The 19,460-nt window shown below is 65.2% G+C and overlaps 2 protein-coding genes across 2 annotated transcripts; both read right to left on the minus strand.

Annotated features, from left to right (window-relative positions):
* Positions 1–528: 528 nt before the first annotated feature.
* Positions 529–2,777, minus strand: LOC132321292 (HLA class II histocompatibility antigen, DM beta chain-like). Its single transcript, XM_059834796.1, has 5 exons — positions 2,735–2,777; positions 2,278–2,625; positions 1,111–1,389; positions 919–1,032; positions 529–617 (listed from the first exon to the last, which is right to left on the minus strand). Exons 1-5 carry the CDS (start codon positions 2,775–2,777, stop codon positions 529–531), a joined length of 873 nt encoding a protein of 290 aa, XP_059690779.1.
* Positions 2,778–4,929: 2,152 nt separating this feature from the next.
* Positions 4,930–14,310, minus strand: LOC132321293 (class II histocompatibility antigen, M alpha chain). Its single transcript, XM_059834797.1, has 5 exons — positions 14,235–14,310; positions 7,891–8,151; positions 5,239–5,520; positions 5,036–5,161; positions 4,930–4,934 (listed from the first exon to the last, which is right to left on the minus strand). Exons 1-5 carry the CDS (start codon positions 14,308–14,310, stop codon positions 4,930–4,932), a joined length of 750 nt encoding a protein of 249 aa, XP_059690780.1.
* Between the last annotated feature and the right edge of the window lie 5,150 nt (positions 14,311–19,460).

Genomic DNA, 19,460 nt, shown 5'->3' on the forward strand with positions numbered 1-19,460 from the left:
ACGCCCGCATGGCTGCCACGGCCGAGACATAGCGTGGCGGCCGCGTGTCACCCCGGTTTGTCCCCACGCCGCCACCCCCATGGCGGGGGTCACCGGCCCATGGGGACACTGCTGTGACACACACACCCCCAACCAGGGCTGGGGACCCCGGCGTGCGGGCTGGCTCTACGCCGGGGGTCCACGTCCCCCCCTCAACACCGCTTCCGCATGTGGCGCTAAGCCCTTCCCCCTCCCAGTAACACCTCTGCCTCCAAACTGGGAGCACTGGGTGCCCCACCAGTGAGGGGTCACTACAGCCCACCCATGAGGGGTCACCGTGGACACAGCCGCTGAGGGATGGGGATCACAAATAGTTTTATTTGGGGGGGGGGAGCTGAGGGGTCCCCCCCTAATGGGACACCCCCAGACTGGGTCCCATGGGGGTCCCAGCACCCTGAGCCCCACATCTGCCGGGGTGGGTGGGGGGGTGTCATGGCCGGGGTGGGGTGGGGGGGCTCTGTCCCGGGGTGGGAACTCAGAGTTTGGTCACTACGTGGTCACACGTGGCCACAGAGGGACCAGGACGGGGACAGGGACCAGATCCGGGACCAGGACCACGATCAGTACTGTGACCAAATCTGGGACCAGGACCAGGACCGGGATTGGGACCGGGACCATGACATGAACCAGGACCAGTACCGGGACCAGGACCGGGACCAGGACCAGGTTTGGGACCAGAACCAGGACCAGAACCAGGACCAGGACTGGGACCAGGACCAGCACCAGGACCAGGTTTGGGACCAGAACCAGGACCAGAACCAGGACCAGGACGAAGACCTGACAGATGTAAGAAGACAAATTAAGGACACCCCTAATTCGTGTCCCCCAGAGTGTCCCCCACGTGCCACACGCACATGTGTCCCCATGCGTGTCCCTCACCGGGAGCCTGGTGGAAGTAGCAGAAGGTGCCAGCGGCAAAGACCACCAGCCCCAGCGTCATTATCACCGCCGCCGCCACCACCTTCGCCGTCAACCCCGGGGACAAGCCGGGACCTGCGGGGACAGAGCGGTCGCCCTGAGCCACCGAGGACCCAGGCGTCCGGGCACCACGTCCCCGTCACCCGCTCTCACCCCAGTTCTTCCGGAGGTGCCGGTCCAGACTGGCGTGCTGCACCGAGCACGTGAAGGTGTCCCCAACCTTGGCGGTGACCCTCAGGGTCACCTGCGTCTGGTAGGTCCAGTCACCGTTGGGCAGGATCTTGGCCGTGTCACCAGTGGCCACGATGTCCCCGTTGTGCAGCCAGATGACGGTCACCTCGGGGGGGTAGAAGCCCCAGACGTGGCAGGTGAGGAGGACGGAGTCGGGGGCGTTGGCGAGGGGGACGGGGACGATGCGGACTTGGGGTGGCGCTGGGGCAGGGAGGGGACAGTGAGCGCTGGGGACGGTCCCCTCCCCACCCCGCGTGGTGGCCCGGGCGGTGGCTGGTGTGATGGCCCATGCAACGTCCCCGTGCAACGTCCCCGTGCGTGTGCCCGTGCATGTCCCATACAATGCCCCGTGCAAATGTCCCCGTGCAACGTCCCCGTGCACTCCCTGTGCAACGTCCCCACGCGTTGTCCCACGTAACGTCCCCGTGCAACATCCCGTTCGATGCCCCATGCAATGTTCCCGTGCGTTTCCCGTGCAATGTCCCCATACAACGCCCCGTGCAATGCCCCATGCCCTCCCCGTGCAACATCCCCACACATCACCCCATGCAATGTCCCCATACAACATCCCGTCCAACGCTCCGTGCAACGTCCCCGTGCAACGTCCCCGTGCAATGCTCCGTGCAATGCCCTCGTGCAATGCCCTGTGCCCTCCCCGTGCAACGTTCTGACGCATCACCCCGTGCAACGTCCCCATGCAACATCCCGTCTAATGCTCCATGCAACGTCCCCGTGCAACATCCCCGTGCAACGTCCCCATTCGACGTCCCCATGCAACGCCTCATGCAATGCCCCGTGCAACGTCCCCTTCCGACGTCCCCATTCAACGCCTCATGTGATGCCTTATGCGACACCCCGTGCAACGTCCCCCTTCCGACGTCCCCGTTCAACGCCTCATGCAACGCCCCGTGCAACATCCCCGTGCAACGCCCCCTGCAACGTCCCCGTGTATTCCCCATCCAATGCCCCATGCAACGCCCCGTGCAAGGTCAGGTGTGAAATCCCATGCAACGCCCATGCAACGCCCCCATGCAACAACCACGCAACGCGCCCGTGCAACGCGCCCGTGCAACGCGCCGCAGGGCTCACTCCGCCGCAGCGCCGTGGAGGCCCAGAAGTGGGTGGCCAGGTCGCGGCAAGCCCATCGCCAGGCTTCGGCACGCTGCGCCCAGGCGGTGCCGTTGTTGAGGATGGCGGCCACCAAGGTGGCGAAGCCGTGGAGCAGCCCCCAGTCGCAGGGGAGGAAGCGCCGGGCGTCGGGGTGATAGCAGACCAGCGGGTTCTTGTTGAAGATGAGGGTGAAGTCGAAGGCCACGGCGGAACCGTTGGCTGCCAACGGGCAGGAGCTGGCCACGTGCACCAGGAAGGCGCCTACGAGGGGGACACGGGGGTGGCCACGGTCCCCAGGGGTTGGACACCCCCCCACCCCCCGCCCCACTGCACCCCCATGTCCCCCCACATCCTACCTGCTCCCCAGTAGGTCAGCGCCAGCCCCAGCACCCCCAGCACCCACATGGCCGGTGGTGGGTGCTGGTGTATCCGGTACAGCGGGCGAGCTCTGGCCTCTCCTTGCACCGCCCTGCCTTCATCCCCACCACCAGCCAGCTCCTTCCTCCTCCTCCTCCTCCTCCTCAGGGCTTGTCCCCAGGGATTTGGCCCTGGCACCCTGCGTCACCGGCAATGGGTGGCGCAGGGCTTGGCCCCGAGCGGACTGTGCCCGGGGCTGGGCTTGGCACCGTAGGAATCCCCAGTGCCCCTTTCCAATGGGGAAACTGAGGCACACCTGTTGATACGGCTCTTTGGGGGGCGCAATCCTGCTCAACCCCAATATCAGACAGCAGAGAAGCCACCACCGTGTCCTCCCTGTGGCCAGCTTCTGCTTTTCCACCTTTGGCAGTGGGGAAACTGAGGCACGCCTGAGGGGATGGCTCTTTGGGGGGTGTGATCCTGCTGAACCCCAGTATCAGACAATGGAGAAGCCACCACTGCAGTCACCTCCCGCCCTTTCATACTGGGGAAACTGAGGCATGCCAGTCTGGGATGGCTCTTTGGGGGGGGCGATCCAGCTCAACCCCAGTATCAGACAGCGGAGAAGCCACTGCTACGGTTACATCCCACCCTTTGGCAGTGGGGAAACTGAGGCACGCCTCTCGTGGAAGGCTCTTTGAGGGGTGCGATCCTGCTGAACCCCAATATCAGACAGTGGAGAAGCCACCACTATGGCCACCTCCCGCCCTTCAGCAGTGGGGAAACTGAGGCACGGCTGTCTGGGATGGCTCTTTGGGGGGTGCGATCCAGCCCAACCCCAGTATCAGACAGCGGAGAAGCCACCACTGTGGTTACCTCCCACCCTTCGGCAGTGGGGAAACTGAGGCACGCCTCTCAGGGGTGGCTCTTTGGGGGGTGCAATCCTGCTGAACCCCAATATCAGACAGCAGAGAAGCCACCACTGCAGTCACCACCCACCCTTTCCTACTGGGGAAACTGAGGCATGCCTCAGGGGACGGCTCTTTGGGGGGGGCGACCCAGCTGAACCCCAGTATCAGACAGCGGAGAAGCCACCACCATGTCCTCCCCATGGCCACCTCCCGCCCTTCAGCAGTGGGGAAACTGAGGCACGGCTGTCTGGGATGGCTCTTTGGGGGGGGCAATCCAGCCCAACCCCAATATCAGACAGTGGAGAAGCCACCACCATGTCCTCCCCACGGCCATCTCCTGCCCTCCCACCCTTTGGCAGTGGGGAAACTGAGGCACGCCTCTCGGGAAAGGCTCTTTGAGGGGTGCAATCCTGCTGAACCCCAATATCAGGCAGTGGAGAAGCCACCACCATGGCCACCTCCCGCCCTCCCACCCTTCGGCAGTGGGGAAACTGAGGCACACCTGTCTGGGATGGCTCTTTGGAGGGGGCGACCCAGCCCAACCCCAATATCAGACAGTGGAGAAGCCACCACCATGTCCTCCCCATGGCCACCTCCGGCCCTTCAGCAGTGGGGAAACTGAGGCACAGCTGTCTGGGATGGCTCTTTGGGGGGGGCAATCCAGCCCAACCCCAATATCAGACAGTGGAGAAGCCACCACCATGTCCTCCCCACGGCCATCTCCCGCCCTCCCACCCTTTGGCAGTGGGGAAACTGAGGCACGCCTCTCAGGAAAGGCTCTTTGGGGGATGTAATCCTGCTGAACCCCAATATCAGACAGCAGAGAAGCCACCACTGCAGTCACCACCCACCCTTTCATACTGGGGAAACTGAGGCACGCCTCTTGGGGATGGCTCTTTGGGGGGTGCGACCCAGCTGAACCCCAGTATCAGACAGCGGAGAAGCCACCACCATGTCCTCCCCATGGCCACCTCCCACCCTTTGGCAGTGGGGAAACTGAGGCACAGCTGTCTGGGATGGCTCTTTGGGGGGGGCAATCCAGCCCAACCCCAATATCAGACAGTGGAGAAGCCACCACCACGGCCACCTCCCGCCCTCCCACCCTTCGGCAGTGGGGAAACTGAGGCACGCCTCTCGGGAAAGGCTCTTTGAGGGGTGCGATCCTGCTGAACCCCAATATCAGCCAGCGGAGAAGCCACCGTGGGGCGGGGGACAGCCGATGACACGGGGCGCAGCCACAGACGAGGGCTTTAATCGCTGCGGGGGGCGCTGGGGGGGTGTTATTCCCCCACTCCGCCCCCCCGCCACCGCTGCCACCTCCACTCCTGCACCGAGCTGCGCCGGCCTCTGCCCCGTCCCGTGCTCAACCTGGAGGGGGGACACACACATGACACAAGAGGGGCGTTGGTGACAGTCACCTCCTCACCCGCCACCCCAGTGGGGGGGACACCCCGGTGTCCGGGCCGTACCGTGGGCGCTCCGCCGTGCCGCCAGGACCATGGCGATGCCCAGTAGCGCCAGGAGGATGCCCAGAGCCATGGCGGCGCCGCACAGCGCCGTCTCCAGCACCTCGGAGGTGACAGGGTTTGGGGGCACTACGGGGGACACACACAGGGCGGGGGGTCAGGGCCAGCCCCGGTGTGTGTCCCCCCCCCCGCGTCCCCGCGCTCACCCCAGTAGGCGACGACGGAGGCGTTGTCCCCTTCGTGGGTGACGATGCAGGTGTAGATGTCGCCGGCGGCGGGTGTCACCGACAGGTAGGAGAAGCGGATGAAGGTCAAGTCGGCCGTGGGGGTGTAGTGGGTGTGGGTGACCCCCTGGGTGACGGGGACCCCGTCCAGCTGCCAGCTGATCTCCACCGCCGGCGGGAAGATGTTCGCCACCATACACACCAACGTGGTGGCTTCGCCCAACGCCGGCGGTTGCACCGGGAAGACGTCGGCCACCGGGATGCCTGTGGCGGTTGAGAAGGGACAGGGTGGGGTGGACTCGATCCCGGGGTGGTTCTGATGGGAAGGGACCTTTGGAGGTCACCCACCTCCCGGGTGGGGACGTCTTCTCCCCGCTCCGGGTGCTCGGAGCCGCGGCCAACCTGACCTTGACCAGCTCCAGGGATGGGCCACCTCCGAGCTCTTGGGGCCACCGCTTCCCGTGTCCCGCCACCCTCAGCGGGAAGAATTTCTTCCCTGGATCTAGTCGGAATCCGCCCTTTTTTACCTTAAAACCATTCCCACCAAAACCTCCGTCCCCATGACGCCGCGAGGGCCACCACGAGGACCACCGCGAGGGCCACCACGAGGACCACCACGAGGGCCACCGCGAGGGCCACCACGAGCCTCCTCCTCTCCCGGCCCGGCAGCGGAGGTGGCCCAGCCCTCACATCATCCCCGGGGCCTCCTCGGAACCCGCTCCAGCGGCTCCGCGTCCTTCTCGGCTGGAGGAATCCCACTCTCATCCCCCTTGCCACGCTTCTTCCGACCCAGCCCCGGGTGGATCCCGGCCCTCCTCGGGTATCAACCGCCCCCCTCGAGCTCGGGGTCACCCCCAAACGTGCTGAGGGCGCCCTGGGTGCCCCCATCCCCGCGGTCGGTGAGGACACGGAACAGCACCGGTGCCGGCACGGCTCCCTGAGGGACACTGCTCCTCGCCGACTTCCAGCCGGACATGGAATTGTTGACCGCGACTCTCTGGATGGCGCCACCCACCCAATCCCTCGGCCGTCTGATGATCCAGCCATCAGCTCCGTCCAACCACGAGGACGTTGGGGAGGACCACGTCAAAGGGATGGTGGTGGCACGTGGCGGGTGGTGGCACGTGGTGGTATATGGCAGGTGGTGGCATGTGGTGGGTGGTGGGACGTGGTAGGTGGTGGCATATGGCAGGTGGTGGCACATGGTGGGTGGGGGCACATGGTGAGTGGGGGCACATGGTGGGTGGTGGCATGTGGCAGGTGGTGGGACGTGGTGGGTGGGGGCACATGGTGGTATATGGCAGGTGGTGGCACGTGGCGGGTGGTGGTATATGGCAGGTGGTGGCATGTGGTGGGTGGGGGCACGTGGCGGGTGGGGGTGGGTGGTGGGTGGTAGGACACGGTGGGTGAGGGCATGTGGTGGGCGATGGGACATGGCGGGTGGTGGCATGTGGCACATGGTGTCACATGGTGGTGCTGGCACGTGGCGGGTGGTGGGATGTGGTGGGTGAGGGCATGTGGTGGGTGATGGGACATGGTGGGTGGTGACACATGGTGGTATATGGCAGGTGGTGGCAGGTGGTGGGTGGTGGCACATGGCGGGCGGTGGTATATGGCAGGTGGTGGCATGTGGCGGGTGGTGGGACGTGGTGGGTGGTGGCACATGGCGGGTGGGGGCGGGTGGTGGGTGGTAGGACACGGTGGGTGAGGGCATGTGGTGGGTGATGGGACATAGTGGGTGGGGGCATGTGGCACATGGTGGGTGGTGGTGGGTGGTGGTATATGGAGGGTGCTGGCACGTGGCGGGTGGTGGGACATGGTGGGTGGGAGCACATGGTGGGTGGTGGCATGTGGCGGGTGGTGGGACGTGGTGGGTGAGGGCATGTGGTGGGTGATGGGACATGGTGGGTGGTGGCACGTGGTGGTATATGGCAGGTGGTGGCATGTGGCGGGTGGTGGGACGTGGTGGGTGGTGGCACATGGTGGTATATGGCAGGTGGTGGCAGGTGGTGGGACGTGGCGGTTGGTGGGATGTGGCGGGTGAGGGCATGTGGTGGGTGATGGGACATGGTGGGTGGTGGCACGTGGCGGGTGGTGGTATACGGTGGGTGGTGGGATGTGGCAGGTTGTGGGATGTGGTGGGTGGTGGCACGTGGCAGGTGGTGGGACGTGGCAGGTGAGGGCATGTGGTGGGTGATGGGACATGGTGGGTGGTGGCACATGGTGGTATATGGCAGGTGGTGGCATGTGGCGGGTGGTGGTATATGGCACGTGGTGGCATGTGGTGGGTGGTGGGACGTGGCGGGTGATGGTATATGGTGGGTGGTGGGACGTGGCGGGTGGTGGGACGTGGCGGGTGGTGGTATATGGTGGGTCGTGACACGTGGCAGGTGGTGACACGTGGCGGGTGGTGGGACGTGGTGGGTGGTGGTATATGGTGGGACGTGGCGGGTGGTGGGACGTGGCGGGTGGTGGTATATGGTGGGTGGTGGGACGTGGCGGGTGGTGGTATATGGTGGGTCGTGGCACGTGGCGGGTGGTGACACGTGGCGGGTGGTGGTATATGGTGGGTGGTGGGACGTGGTGGGTGGTGACACGTGGCGGGTGGTGGCATGTGGCGGGTGGGGCACCTACCCTTCGACTCCGGCAGCATGCCGGCGGCCAGAGCGGTGAGGGCCCGACGCAGGTCCTGGCAGAGCGTGGCGTCGCGGAGGAGCTGGGTGGGGGGCTCCAGGGCGGGGGGCCACGGGGGGAGGTCGGGCAGACGGGGGGTCCAGCGGGAGCCGGGGAAGTCGAACCAGAAGAGTTGGTCGGCGTCGAAGGTCAGCGCCAGCCCCAGCGAGGGCATGGCCGGCTGGCAGAAGAGCACCTCGGCCAGGGCGTGCGCCGGCGGCTCTGCGGCAAGGGAGCCGTAAGGGCGGGGTGCGGGCGGGGTGTGGGTGGGGGTGCGGGCGGGGTGCGGGTGGGGTGTGGGTGGGGTGCGGGCGGGGGTGCAGGTGGGGTGCGGGTGGGGGTAAGGGCGGGGTGTGGGTGGGGTGTGGGTGGGGTGCGGGTGGGGGTGCGGGCGGGGTGCGGGTGGGGTGTGGGCGGGGTGCGGGTGGGGTAAGGGCGGGGTGTGGGTGGGGTAAGGGCGGGGTGCAGGCGGGGTGCGGGTGGGGGTGTGGGTGCAAGTGGGGGTGCGGGCAGGGTGCAGGTGGGGTGTGGGTGGGGGTAAGGGCGGGGTGCGGGTGGGGTGCGGGTGGGGTGGGGGTGGGGGTAAGGGCAGGGTGCGGGCAGGGTGTGGGTGGGGTGCGGGTGGGTTGTGGGTGGGGTGTGGGTGGGTTGTGGGTGGGGTGGGGGTGCGGGCAGGGTGCAGGTGGGGTGCAGGTGGGGGTAAGGGCAGGGCGCAGGTGGGGTGCGGGTGGGGTAAGGGCGGGGTGCGGGTGGGGTGCAGGCGGGGGTAAGGGCAGGGTGCGGGTGGGGTGCGGGTGGGTTGTGGGTGGGGTGGGGGTAAGGGCGGGGTGTGGGTGGGGTGCGGGTGGGGGTAAGGGCAGGGTGCGAGTGGGGTGTGGGTGGGGTGTGGGTGGGGTGCGGGTGGGGTGGGGGTAAGGGCGGGGTGTGGGTGGGGTGTGGGTGGGGTGCGGGTGGGGGTAAGGGCAGGGTGCGAGTGGGGTGTGGGTGGGGTGTGGGTGGGGTGCGGGTGGGGTGGGGGTAAGGGCGGGGTGTGGGTGGGGTGTGGGTGGGGTGCGGGTGGGGGTAAGGGCAGGGTGCGAGTGGGGTGTGGGTGGGGTGTGGGTGGGGTGCGGGTGGGGGTAAGGGCGGGGTGTGGGTGGGGTGCGGGTGGGGGTAAGGGCAGGGTGCAGGTGGGGTGCGGGCAGGGGTGCAGGCAGCTGGGGTGCAGGCAGGGGTGCGGGCAGGGAGCGGTAAGGGCGGGGTGCGGGTGGGGGTGCGGGTGCAGGTGGGGGTGCGGGCAGGGTTGCAGACAGCTGGGGCGCAGGCAGACGGGTGCTCAGCACCCCCACATGCGGGCAGGGTGCGGGCAGGGGCACCCACCTGCAGGGCAGGCGGGGGGGGAGGCCTGCGCGGGCGTAGGCACGAGGGCACACGCTCTGCACACGCTTACGGCGCGAGGACATGCGCTCTGCGCGTGCACACACGCTCTGTGCACACGTGTTGCGTGTACACACGCGGCGCTTGCACACGCTGCGTGTGCACGCGCACCGCAACTGCACACGTGCACTCTGCGTGGGCACACGCCTTGCACACACATGCCCACTGCAAGGACACGCGTGCTCTGCGTTCACACGCATTGCGTGTGCACACACACTGTGCAAGAACACACTCTGCATGTGCACACACACTCTGTGCACACACACTGTGCTTGCACACACACGTGCACGCTCATTGCATGTATGCACACACGGTGCTTGCACACGCATTGCATGTGCACACACGCTCCCATGCACATGTGCGCTCTGCATGGGCAAATGCTCCGTGCGCACATGCTCGCTGCGAGGACACGCGTGCTTTGCATACACGCACATCGCATGCGCATACACGTGCTGCTTGCACCCATGCGTACATGTTCATAGCATGTATGTACACAGGGTGCTTGCACACGCTGCACGTGCACACACACTGCAAGTGCGCACACGCTCCCATGCACACATGCACTCTACATAGACACACGCTCTGCAGGCACACACACCGCAAGGACACGCGTGCTCTGCATGCACACTGTGTGTGCACACATACGGTGCTTGCACACACACGTGCATGCTCATGGCATGTTTGCACACGCACTGCAAGTGCGCACATGCTCCCGTGCACACGTGCACTCTGCGTGATCACACGCCTTGCATGCACACACTCACTGCCAGGACACGCGTGCTCTGCGTGCGCACGCATTGCGTGTGCGCACACGATATGCAAGGACACACTCTGCATGTGCACACACACTCTGTGCAGACGCATTGCACATGCACACACACGCTGCTTGCACACGTGTCCACGGTCATTGCATGTACGCACACATGGCGCTTGCACACGCACGTACACGCTCATTGCATGTACGCACACACGGCGCTTGCACACGCACTGCAAGTGCACACCCGCTCCCGTACACACATGCACTCTGCGTGGGCACACGCCTTGCACACACACACTCACTGCCAGGACACGCGTGCTCTGTGTGTGCACACGCATTGCGTGTGCGCACACGATATGCAAGGACACACTCTGCATGTGCACACACACTCTGTGCAGACGCATTGCACATGCACACACACGCTGCTTGCACACGTGTCCACGGTCATTGCATGTACGCACACACAGTGCTTGCACACACACGTACACGCTCATCGCATGTACGCACACACGGCGCTTGCATACGCACTGCAAGTGCGCACACGCTCCCGTGCACACGTGCACTCTGCGTGGGCACACGCCTTGCACACACATGCCCACTGCAAGGACACGCGTGCTCTGCGTTCACACGCATTGCGTGTGCACACGCACTGTGCAAGAACACACTCTGCATGTGCACACACACTCTGTGCACACACACCGTGCTTGCACACACACGTACACGCTCATTGCATGTATGCACACACGGTGCTTGCACACGCATTGCATGTGCACACACGCTCCCATGCACATGTGCGCTCTGCATGGGCAAATGCTCCGTGCGCACATGCTCGCTGCAAGGACACGCGTGCTTTGCATACACGCACATCGCATGCGCATACACGTGCTGCTTGCACCCATGCGTACATGTTCATAGCATGTATGTACACAGGGTGCTTGCACACGCTGCACGTGCACACACACTGCAAGTGCGCACACGCTCCCATGCACACATGCACTCTACATAGACACACGGTCTGCAAGCACACGCACCGCAAGGACACGCGTGCTCTGCATGCACACTGTGTGTGCACACATACGGTGCTTGCACACACACGTGCATGCTCATGGCATGTTTGCACACGCACTGCAGGTGCGCACATGCTCCCGTGCACACGTGCACTCTGCGTGATCACACGCCTTGCACGCACACACTCACTGCCAGGACACGCGTGCTCTGCGTGCACACGCATTGCGTGTGCGCACACGATATGCAAGGACACACTCTGTATGTGCACATGCACTCTGTGCACACTCATTGCACATGCACACACACGCTGCTTGCACACGTGCCCACGGTCATTGCATGTATGCACACACGGCGCTTGCACACGCACGTACACGCTCATTGCATGTACGCACACACGGCGCTTGCACACGCACTGCAAGCGCGCACACGCTCCCGTGCACAGGCACACTCTGCACGGGCACACGCTCTCCATGCACACACACTGCCAGGACACGCGTGCTCTGTGTGCACACTCATTGTGTGCACACACATGGTGCTTGCACGCATGCGTGCACGCTCATTGCACGTCTGCACAGGCGGGGCTTGCACACGCTGCACATGCACACGCACTCCAAGTGCACAAATGCTCCCGTGCACACGTACACTCTGCCTGGGCACACGCTCTGCGTGCACACAAACTGCAAGGACACGCGTGCTCTGCGTGCACATGCATTGCACGTGCACACACATGATGGTTGCACACACACGTACACCCTCATTACGCATATGCACACATGGTGCTTGCACAGGCACTGCAAGTGCGCACACGCTCCCATGCACACGTGCACTCTGCACGGGCACACGCCTTGCACACACATGCTCACTGCCAGGACACGCGTGCTCTGTGTGTGCACATGCATTGCGTGTGCACACACGATATGCAATGACACGCTCTGCATGTGCACACACACGCTGCTTGCACACATGTCCACGGTCATTGCATGTACGGACACACGGGGCTTGCACACGCACTGCAAGTGCGCACCCGCTCCCGTGCACACGTGCACTCTGCGTGATCACACGCCTTGCATGCACACACTCACTGCCAGGACACGCGTGCTCTGCGTGCGCACGCATTGCGTTTGCGCACACGATGCGCAAGGACCCACTCTGTATGTGCACACGCACTCTGTGCACACTCATTGCACATGCACACACACGCTGCTTGCACACGTGCCCACGGTCATTGCATGTATGCACACACGGCGCTTGCACACACACGTACACGCTCATTGCATGTATGCACACACGGCGCTTGCACACGCACTGCAAGCGCGCACACGCTCCCATGTACAGGCGCACTCTGCACGGGCACACGCTCTCCATGCACACACACTGCTAGGACACGCGTGCTCTGTGTGCACACTCATTGTGTGCACACACATGGTGCTTGCACGCATGCGTGCACGCTCATTGCACGTCTGCACAGGCGGGGCTTGCACACGCTGCACATGCACACGCACTCCAAGTGCACAAACGCTCCCGTGCACACGTACACTCTGCCTGGGCACACGCTCTGCGTGCACACAAACTGCAAGGACACGCGTGCTCTGCGTGCACATGCATTGCACGTGCACACACATGATGGTTGCACACACACGTACACCCTCATTACGCATATGCACACATGGTGCTTGCACAGGCACTGCAAGTGCGCACACGCTCCCGTGCACACGTGCACTCTGCACGGGCACACGCCTTGCACACACACACTCACTGCCAGGACACGCGTGCTCTGTGTGTGCACACGCATTGCGTGTGCGCACACGATATGCAAGGACACACTCTGCATGTGCACACACACTCTGTGCAGACGCATTGCACATGCACACACACGCTGCTTGCACACGTGTCCACAGTCATTGCATGTACGCACACATGGCGCTTGCACACGCACGTACACGCTCATTGCATGTACGCACACACGGCGCTTGCACACGCACTGCAAGTGCGCACCCGCTCCCGTGCACACGTGCACTCTGCACGGGCACACGCCTTGCACACACATGCTCACTGCCAGGACACGCGTGCTCTGTGTGTGCACATGCATTGCGTGTGCACACACGATATGCAATGACACGCTCTGCATGTGCACACACGCGCTGCTTGCACACATGTCTACGGTCATTGCATGTACGCACACACGGGGCTTGCACACACACGTACACGCTCATTGCATGTACGCACACACGGCACTTGCATACGCACTGCAAGTGCGCACCCGCTCCCGTGCACACGTGCACTCTGCGTGGGCACACGCCTTGCACACACACACTCACTGCCAGGACACGCGTGCTCTGCGTGCGCACGCATTGCGTGTGCGCACACGATATGCAAGGACACACTCTGCATGTACACACACACTCTGTGCAGACGCATTGCACATGCACACACACGCTGCTTGCACACGTGTCCACGGTCATTGCATGTACGCACACATGGTGCTTGCACACGCACGTACACGCTCATTGCATGTATGCACACACGGCGCTTGCACACGCACTGCAAGCGCGCACACGCTCCCATGCACAGGCGCACTCTGCACGGGCACACGCTCTCCATGCACACACACTGCCAGGACACGCGTGCTCTGTGTGCACACTCATTGTGTGCACACACATGGTGCTTGCACGCATGCGTGCACGCTCATTGCACGTCTGCACAGGCGGGGCTTGCACACGCTGCACATGCACACGCACTCCAAGTGCACAAACGCTCCCGTGCACACGTACACTCTGCCTGGGCACACGCTCTGCGTGCACACAAACTGCAAGGACACGCGTGCTCTGCGTGCACATGCATTGCACGTGCACACACATGATGGTTGCACACACACGTACACCCTCATTACGCATATGCACACATGGTGCTTGCACAGGCACTGCAAGTGCGCACCCGCTCCCGTGCACACGTGCACTCTGCGTGGGCACACGCCTTGCACACACACACTCACTGCCAGGACACGCGTGCTCTGCGTGCACACGCACACGCTCTCCGCTAGCGCGCACCCCCTTGCACCCACCGCCCCCCCGCCACGCGTGTGCCCCCCACCCCACGCGTGTGCCACCGCCCCGCGACCTCCTACCCTCGGTGACAGCGGCCACCAGGGCCACCCAGAGCAGCCCGGCCGCCAGCACCCCGCTCCCGCCTGTAGCACCCATCGCTCCGGCACCCGGCGGCACCCACCGGGTGCCGGCACCCTTGGCCTGACCCTGGCGCCAATGGCCGGGCCCCGCTGCCTCCCGTCACCCGTTGCTGGGGAGAGGAACCTCGCGTGGCGCCCGGGTGCGGTGACAGAGTGGACCCGAGCGGCCGGGTGCGGGTCAGGGTGCTCCCCCGTGTCCCCCACCCACGCCATGGCGATGGGACCCCACCCGCCAGGGACCCCCACTCGCAGCTCCGAGCCTTCACGGCGCGGCGGTTGCTGGCGCGCGTTGGCGTGACGCCGCCGCGGTGCAGTAAGTGGCTTCGGTGAGTTCGGGGACCCCCCACCCCGTCCCCCGCGCCGGGGGGTGCTGGGTGGTGCGGGGGGCACAGGGGTGGGCGTGGGGCCGGCGGTGCGGGCAGAGGGTGCGCCCCCCGCGCCGCAACCCCCCCGCTGCACCCACTGCATAGGGTGCAGCGGCCCGCCGGTGCGTGCGGCAGAGCCGGTGCACCCCGTCGCTGCAGGTGTTGCACCCAGCACCCCCATTCCTGTGTGCTGCGCCCGGCGCAACCCCGTGCACCCCATCGCTGCGTGCAATGCACCCAGTGCACCCCAGTGCTGCATGTATTGCACCCTCTGCGCCCCCATTCCTGTGCGCTGCACCCAGTGCAACACCGTGCACCCCATCGCTGCGTGTAATGCACCCAGTGCGTCCCATCGCTGCATGCGCTGCACCTCTGCATGCCCATTGCTGCGTGCTCCGCACCCAGTGCAACACTGCACCCCAGCGCTGAATTTGTTGCACCCAGCGCACCCCCATTTCTGTGCGCTGTGCACAGCGCAACACTGTGCACCCCACCACTGCTTGCAATGCACCCCGTGCACCCCAGCGCTGCATGTGTTGCACCCTCTGCACCCCCACTGCTGTGTGCTCTTCACCCAGTGCAACACCGCGCACCCCATCGCTGCATGCCATGCACCCCGTGCACCCCAATTCCTGTGTGCTGCACTGGGTGCAACACCGTGCACCCCATCCCTGTGTGCACTGCACCCAGTGCAACACCGCGCACCCCATCGCTGCGAGCAATGCACCTGGTGCACCGCATCGCTGCATGCCATGCACCCATCGCACCCCCATTCCTCTGTGTGCTGCACCCAGTGCAACACCCTGCACCCCAGTGCTGCATGCACTGCACCCAGTGCAACACCCTGCACCCCATCTCTGCATGCACTGCACCCAGTGCAACACCCTGCACCCCATCTCCGCATGCACTGCACCCTGTGCAACACCCTGCACCCCATCCCCACGTGCAACGCACCCAGTGCAACACCCTGCACCCCAGTGCTGCATGCACTGCACCCAGTGCAACACCCTGCACCCCATCTCTGCATGCACTGCACCCTCTGCGCCCTCATTTCTGTGCGCTGCGCACAGTCCAACACTGTGCACCTCATTGCTTCGTGCAACGCACCCAGTGCACCCCATCACTGCATGTGTTGCACCCTCTGCACCCCCATTCCTGTGCGCTGCACCCAGTGCAACACCCTGCACCCCATCACTACGAGCAATGCACCTGGTGAACCCCAGGGATGCATCCGCTGCACCCGGTGCACCCCCATTCCTGTGTGCGCTGCACCTGGTGCAACACCCTGCACCCCATGCTCACGTGCAATGCATCCAGTGCAACACCGTGCACACCATCCCTGCATGCATTGCACCCAGCACCCCCCATTCCTGTGCGCTGACCCCAATGCAACACCGTGCACCCCATCACTGCATGCACTGCACCCTGTGCACCCAGTGAACCCCCATTCCTGTGTGCAATGCACCCGGTGCACCCCATCGCTGCATGTGTTGCACCCTCTGCACCCCTATTCCTGTGTGCTCCGCACCCAGTGTAACACTGTGGACCCCATTGCTGCATGTGTTGCACCCAGTGCACCCCAATTCCTGTGTGCGCTGCACCCAGTGCAACGCCATGCACCCCATCACTGCATGCACTGCACCCAGTGCACCCCCATTCCTGTGTGTGCTGCACCCAATGCAACGCCATGCACCCCATCCCCGCATGCAAGGCACCCAGTGCAACACTGTGCACCCCATCCCTGCGTGCACTGCACCCAGTGCACCCCCATTCCTGTGCGCTGCGCCCTCTGCAACACCGTGCACCCCATCCCCGCATGCAAGGCACCGCCTGCAACACTCTGCACCCCATCGCTGCATGTGTTGCACCCAGCGCACCCCCATTTCTGTGTGCGCTGCACCCAGTGCAACACAGTGCACCCCATCACTGCGTGCAATGCACCCAGTGCACCCCATCGCTGCATGTGCTACACCCTCTGCACCCCCATTGCTGTGTGCGCTGCACCCAATGCAACGCCATGCACCCCATCGCTGCGAGCAATGCACCTGGTGCACCCCATCCCTGCATGTGTTGCACCCAGTGCACCCCGATTCTTGTGCGCTGCACCCAATGCAACACTGTGCACCCCATCGCTGCGAGAAATGCACCTGGTGCACCGCATCACTGCATGCACTGCACCCATCGCACCCCCATTCCTCTGTGTGCTGCACCCAGTGCAACACCCTGCACCCCATCTCCGCATGCACTGCACCCAGTGCAACACCCTGCACCCCATTGCTGCATGTGCTGCACCCAGCACACCCCCATTCCTGTGTGCGCTGCACCCAGTGCAACACTGCACCCCATCGCTGCATGCCATGCACCCTGTGCACCCCCTGTTCCTGTGTGCACTGCACCCAGTGCAACACCATGCACACCACCTCTGCATGGACTGCACCCTGTGCACCCCTGTTCCTGTGTGTGCTGCGCTGGGTGCAACACTGTGCACCCCTTCGCTGCGTGCAATGCACCCAGTGCACCCCATCCCTGCATGCCATGCACCCCCATTCCTGTGCACTGCACCCAGTGCAACACCCAGAGCACCCCATCCCTGCATGTGTTGCACCCACTGCACCCCGATTCTTGTGCGCTGCACCCAGTGCAACACTGTGCACCCCATCCCTGCGAGAAATGCACCTGGTGCACCGCATCACTGCATGCACTGCACCCATCGCACCCCCATTCCTCTGTGTGCTGCACCCAGTGTAACACCCTGCACCCCATCTCTGCATGTGCTGCACCCAGTGCAACACCCTGCACCCCATCCCCGCATGCAATGCACCCAGTGCACCCCATCGCTGCATGTGCTGCACCCAGCGCACCCCCATTTCTGTGTGTGCTGCACCCAGTGCAACACTGCACCCCATCGCTGCATGCCATGCACCCTGTGCACCCCCTGTTCCTGTGTGCACTGCACCCAGTGTAGCACCATGCACCCCACCTCTGCATGCACTGCACCCTGTGCACCCCCGTTCCTGTGTGTGCTGCGCTGGGTGCAACACTGTGCACCCCTTCGCTGCGTGCAATGCACCCAGTGCACCCCATCCCTGCATGCCATGCACCCCCATTCCTGTGCACTGCACCCAGTGCAACACCCTGCACCCCATCTCCGCATGCAATGCACCCTGTGCAACACCCTGCACCCCATCCCTGCATGTGTTGCACCCAGTGCACCCCGATTCTTGTGCGCTGCACCCAGTGCAACACCGCGCACCCCATCACTGCAAGAAATGCACCTGGTGCACCGCATCACTGCATGCCATGCACCCATCGCACCCCCATTCCTCTGTGCGCTGCACCCAGTGCAACACCCTGCACCCCAGTGCTGCATGCACTGCACCCAGTGCAACACCCTGCACCCCATCCCTGCATGCACTGCACCCAGTGCAACACCCTGCACCCCATCCCTGCATGCACTGCACCCAGTGCAACACCCCGCACCCCATCCCTGCATGCCATGCACCCATCGCACCCCCATTCCCGTGTGCGCTGCGCCCATTGTGACACCCATCGCACCCCATCCCCTCATGCACTGCACCCAGTGCACCCCCCCTCCCCCCGAGTGGGTGCAGGGCGCTGCTACAACCGCGGGGCTCCCACCTGGGTGCCCCCTCCCCTCCCCCCCCCGCACCTCACCCCCCCCCACCCCTCCCCCCGCATGCAAGCGCTGCCCCACCCCCCCCCCCGCAACGCCACGGACCCCCGTGGGTGCCATTTCCCAACCCCCCGCACCCCCGCGGGCCCACCCACTGCCCCCCCACGGACCCCCGTGGGTGCACCCACACCCCCCCCCGTGGGTGCACCCCCCCCCCCCCCGCAGCGCACCCGCCGCACCGCTGCAGCAGCCCCGCAGCGCGCATGCGCCCCCCCACCCTTTCCCTCCCGCGGGGGCGGCACTAGGACCCCGCGGAGCCGCGCGGGCGCCGCCTGGCGGGGGGGGGGGATGAATGGGACCGTGGGAGCCGCGGGGGGGGGGGGGGGGGCACGTGACGGCGGGGAGCCAATCGGGGCGCGGGTGACGTAGCGCGTGGCTCCCTTTTCTGCCCCGGGATGGGGGTTTTTTTAATCTTTTTTGCCCCCAAAACGGGGGTTTTTGGGGGCGGGCGGGGGCGCGGAGAGGGGGCGGATGAAGCGGGACCGGGGACGGGGGTCGCGGCCCCGCGTAGGGGCGGCTCAGGTGAGTGACGGGGTGTGGGGGGGGGGACCTCGCCCTTCCCCCCCCCCCCCATATAGAGGAGCGGGGTGGGGTGAGGGGAGGTCACGTGGTGGTGGCGCGCTGTCAGTCAAGCGTCATCCCGCCCCCCTCAGCAGCGCGGCGGGCCAATAGGGAGGCGAGGACGGCGGTGACGGACAGGTGGGGCGGGGCGGCTTTGTGCGCGGCGGTTTGGGGGGCGAGAAGCGCCATGTTGGGGGCTTCGCGCGGGGGCGGCGGCGGGCAGAGCCCCGAGTGCCGTGTCCCGGCGTGGCGGGGGACCCACCCGTGTCCTGCGGGCCCGTGGAAACGTGGGGAGGGAGCGGGAGGGCGGCGAACCCCCCCCCCCCCAAGTGGGGGGGCGAAGGGGGTTGGTGTGTCCCCGTGGGGCGACCGCGGGTGTGGTCGAGGGGGGAGAACCCCCCCCGCACCCCCTCAACGGTCGGCGCGGGGGTCCCGGAGCCGCCGTAGGGCCCCGCTGCGGTGCGTGGGAGCGGTGCGCAGCCGCCCATCCGCTCCCACCCGCGGCTGGCGGTGTGTCCGGGGGGGTCGGCGCCTCCGCCGTGTCGT

The sequence above is a fragment of the Gavia stellata genome, unplaced genomic scaffold (assembly GCF_030936135.1).
Source record: "Gavia stellata isolate bGavSte3 unplaced genomic scaffold, bGavSte3.hap2 HAP2_SCAFFOLD_174, whole genome shotgun sequence".
Lineage (NCBI taxonomy): Eukaryota > Metazoa > Chordata > Aves > Gaviiformes > Gaviidae > Gavia > Gavia stellata.

Bases quoted from the DNA above. Each gene is read 5' to 3' on its own strand.
- LOC132321292 (XM_059834796.1), bottom strand. From the start codon at position 2,777: ATGAAGGCAGGGCGGTGCAAGGAGAGGCCAGAGCTCGCCCGCT. The intron at 1,033-1,110 runs GTGAGAGCGGGT...CTGTCCCCGCAG, and splicing joins GCACCTCCGGAAGAACTGGG to GTCCCGGCTTGTCCCCGGGG. The intron at 618-918 runs GTGAGGGACACG...TCCTGGTCCCAG, and splicing joins CTACTTCCACCAGGCTCCCG to ATTTGGTCACAGTACTGATC.
- LOC132321293 (XM_059834797.1), bottom strand. From the start codon at position 14,310: ATGGGTGCTACAGGCGGGAGCGGGGTGCTGGCGGCCGGGCTGCTCTGG. The intron at 8,152-14,234 runs GTAGGAGGTCGC...CCCTTGCCGCAG, and splicing joins GGTGGCCGCTGTCACCGAGG to AGCCGCCGGCGCACGCCCTG. The intron at 5,521-7,890 runs GTAGGTGCCCCA...CAACCGCCACAG, and splicing joins CATGCTGCCGGAGTCGAAGG to GCATCCCGGTGGCCGACGTC.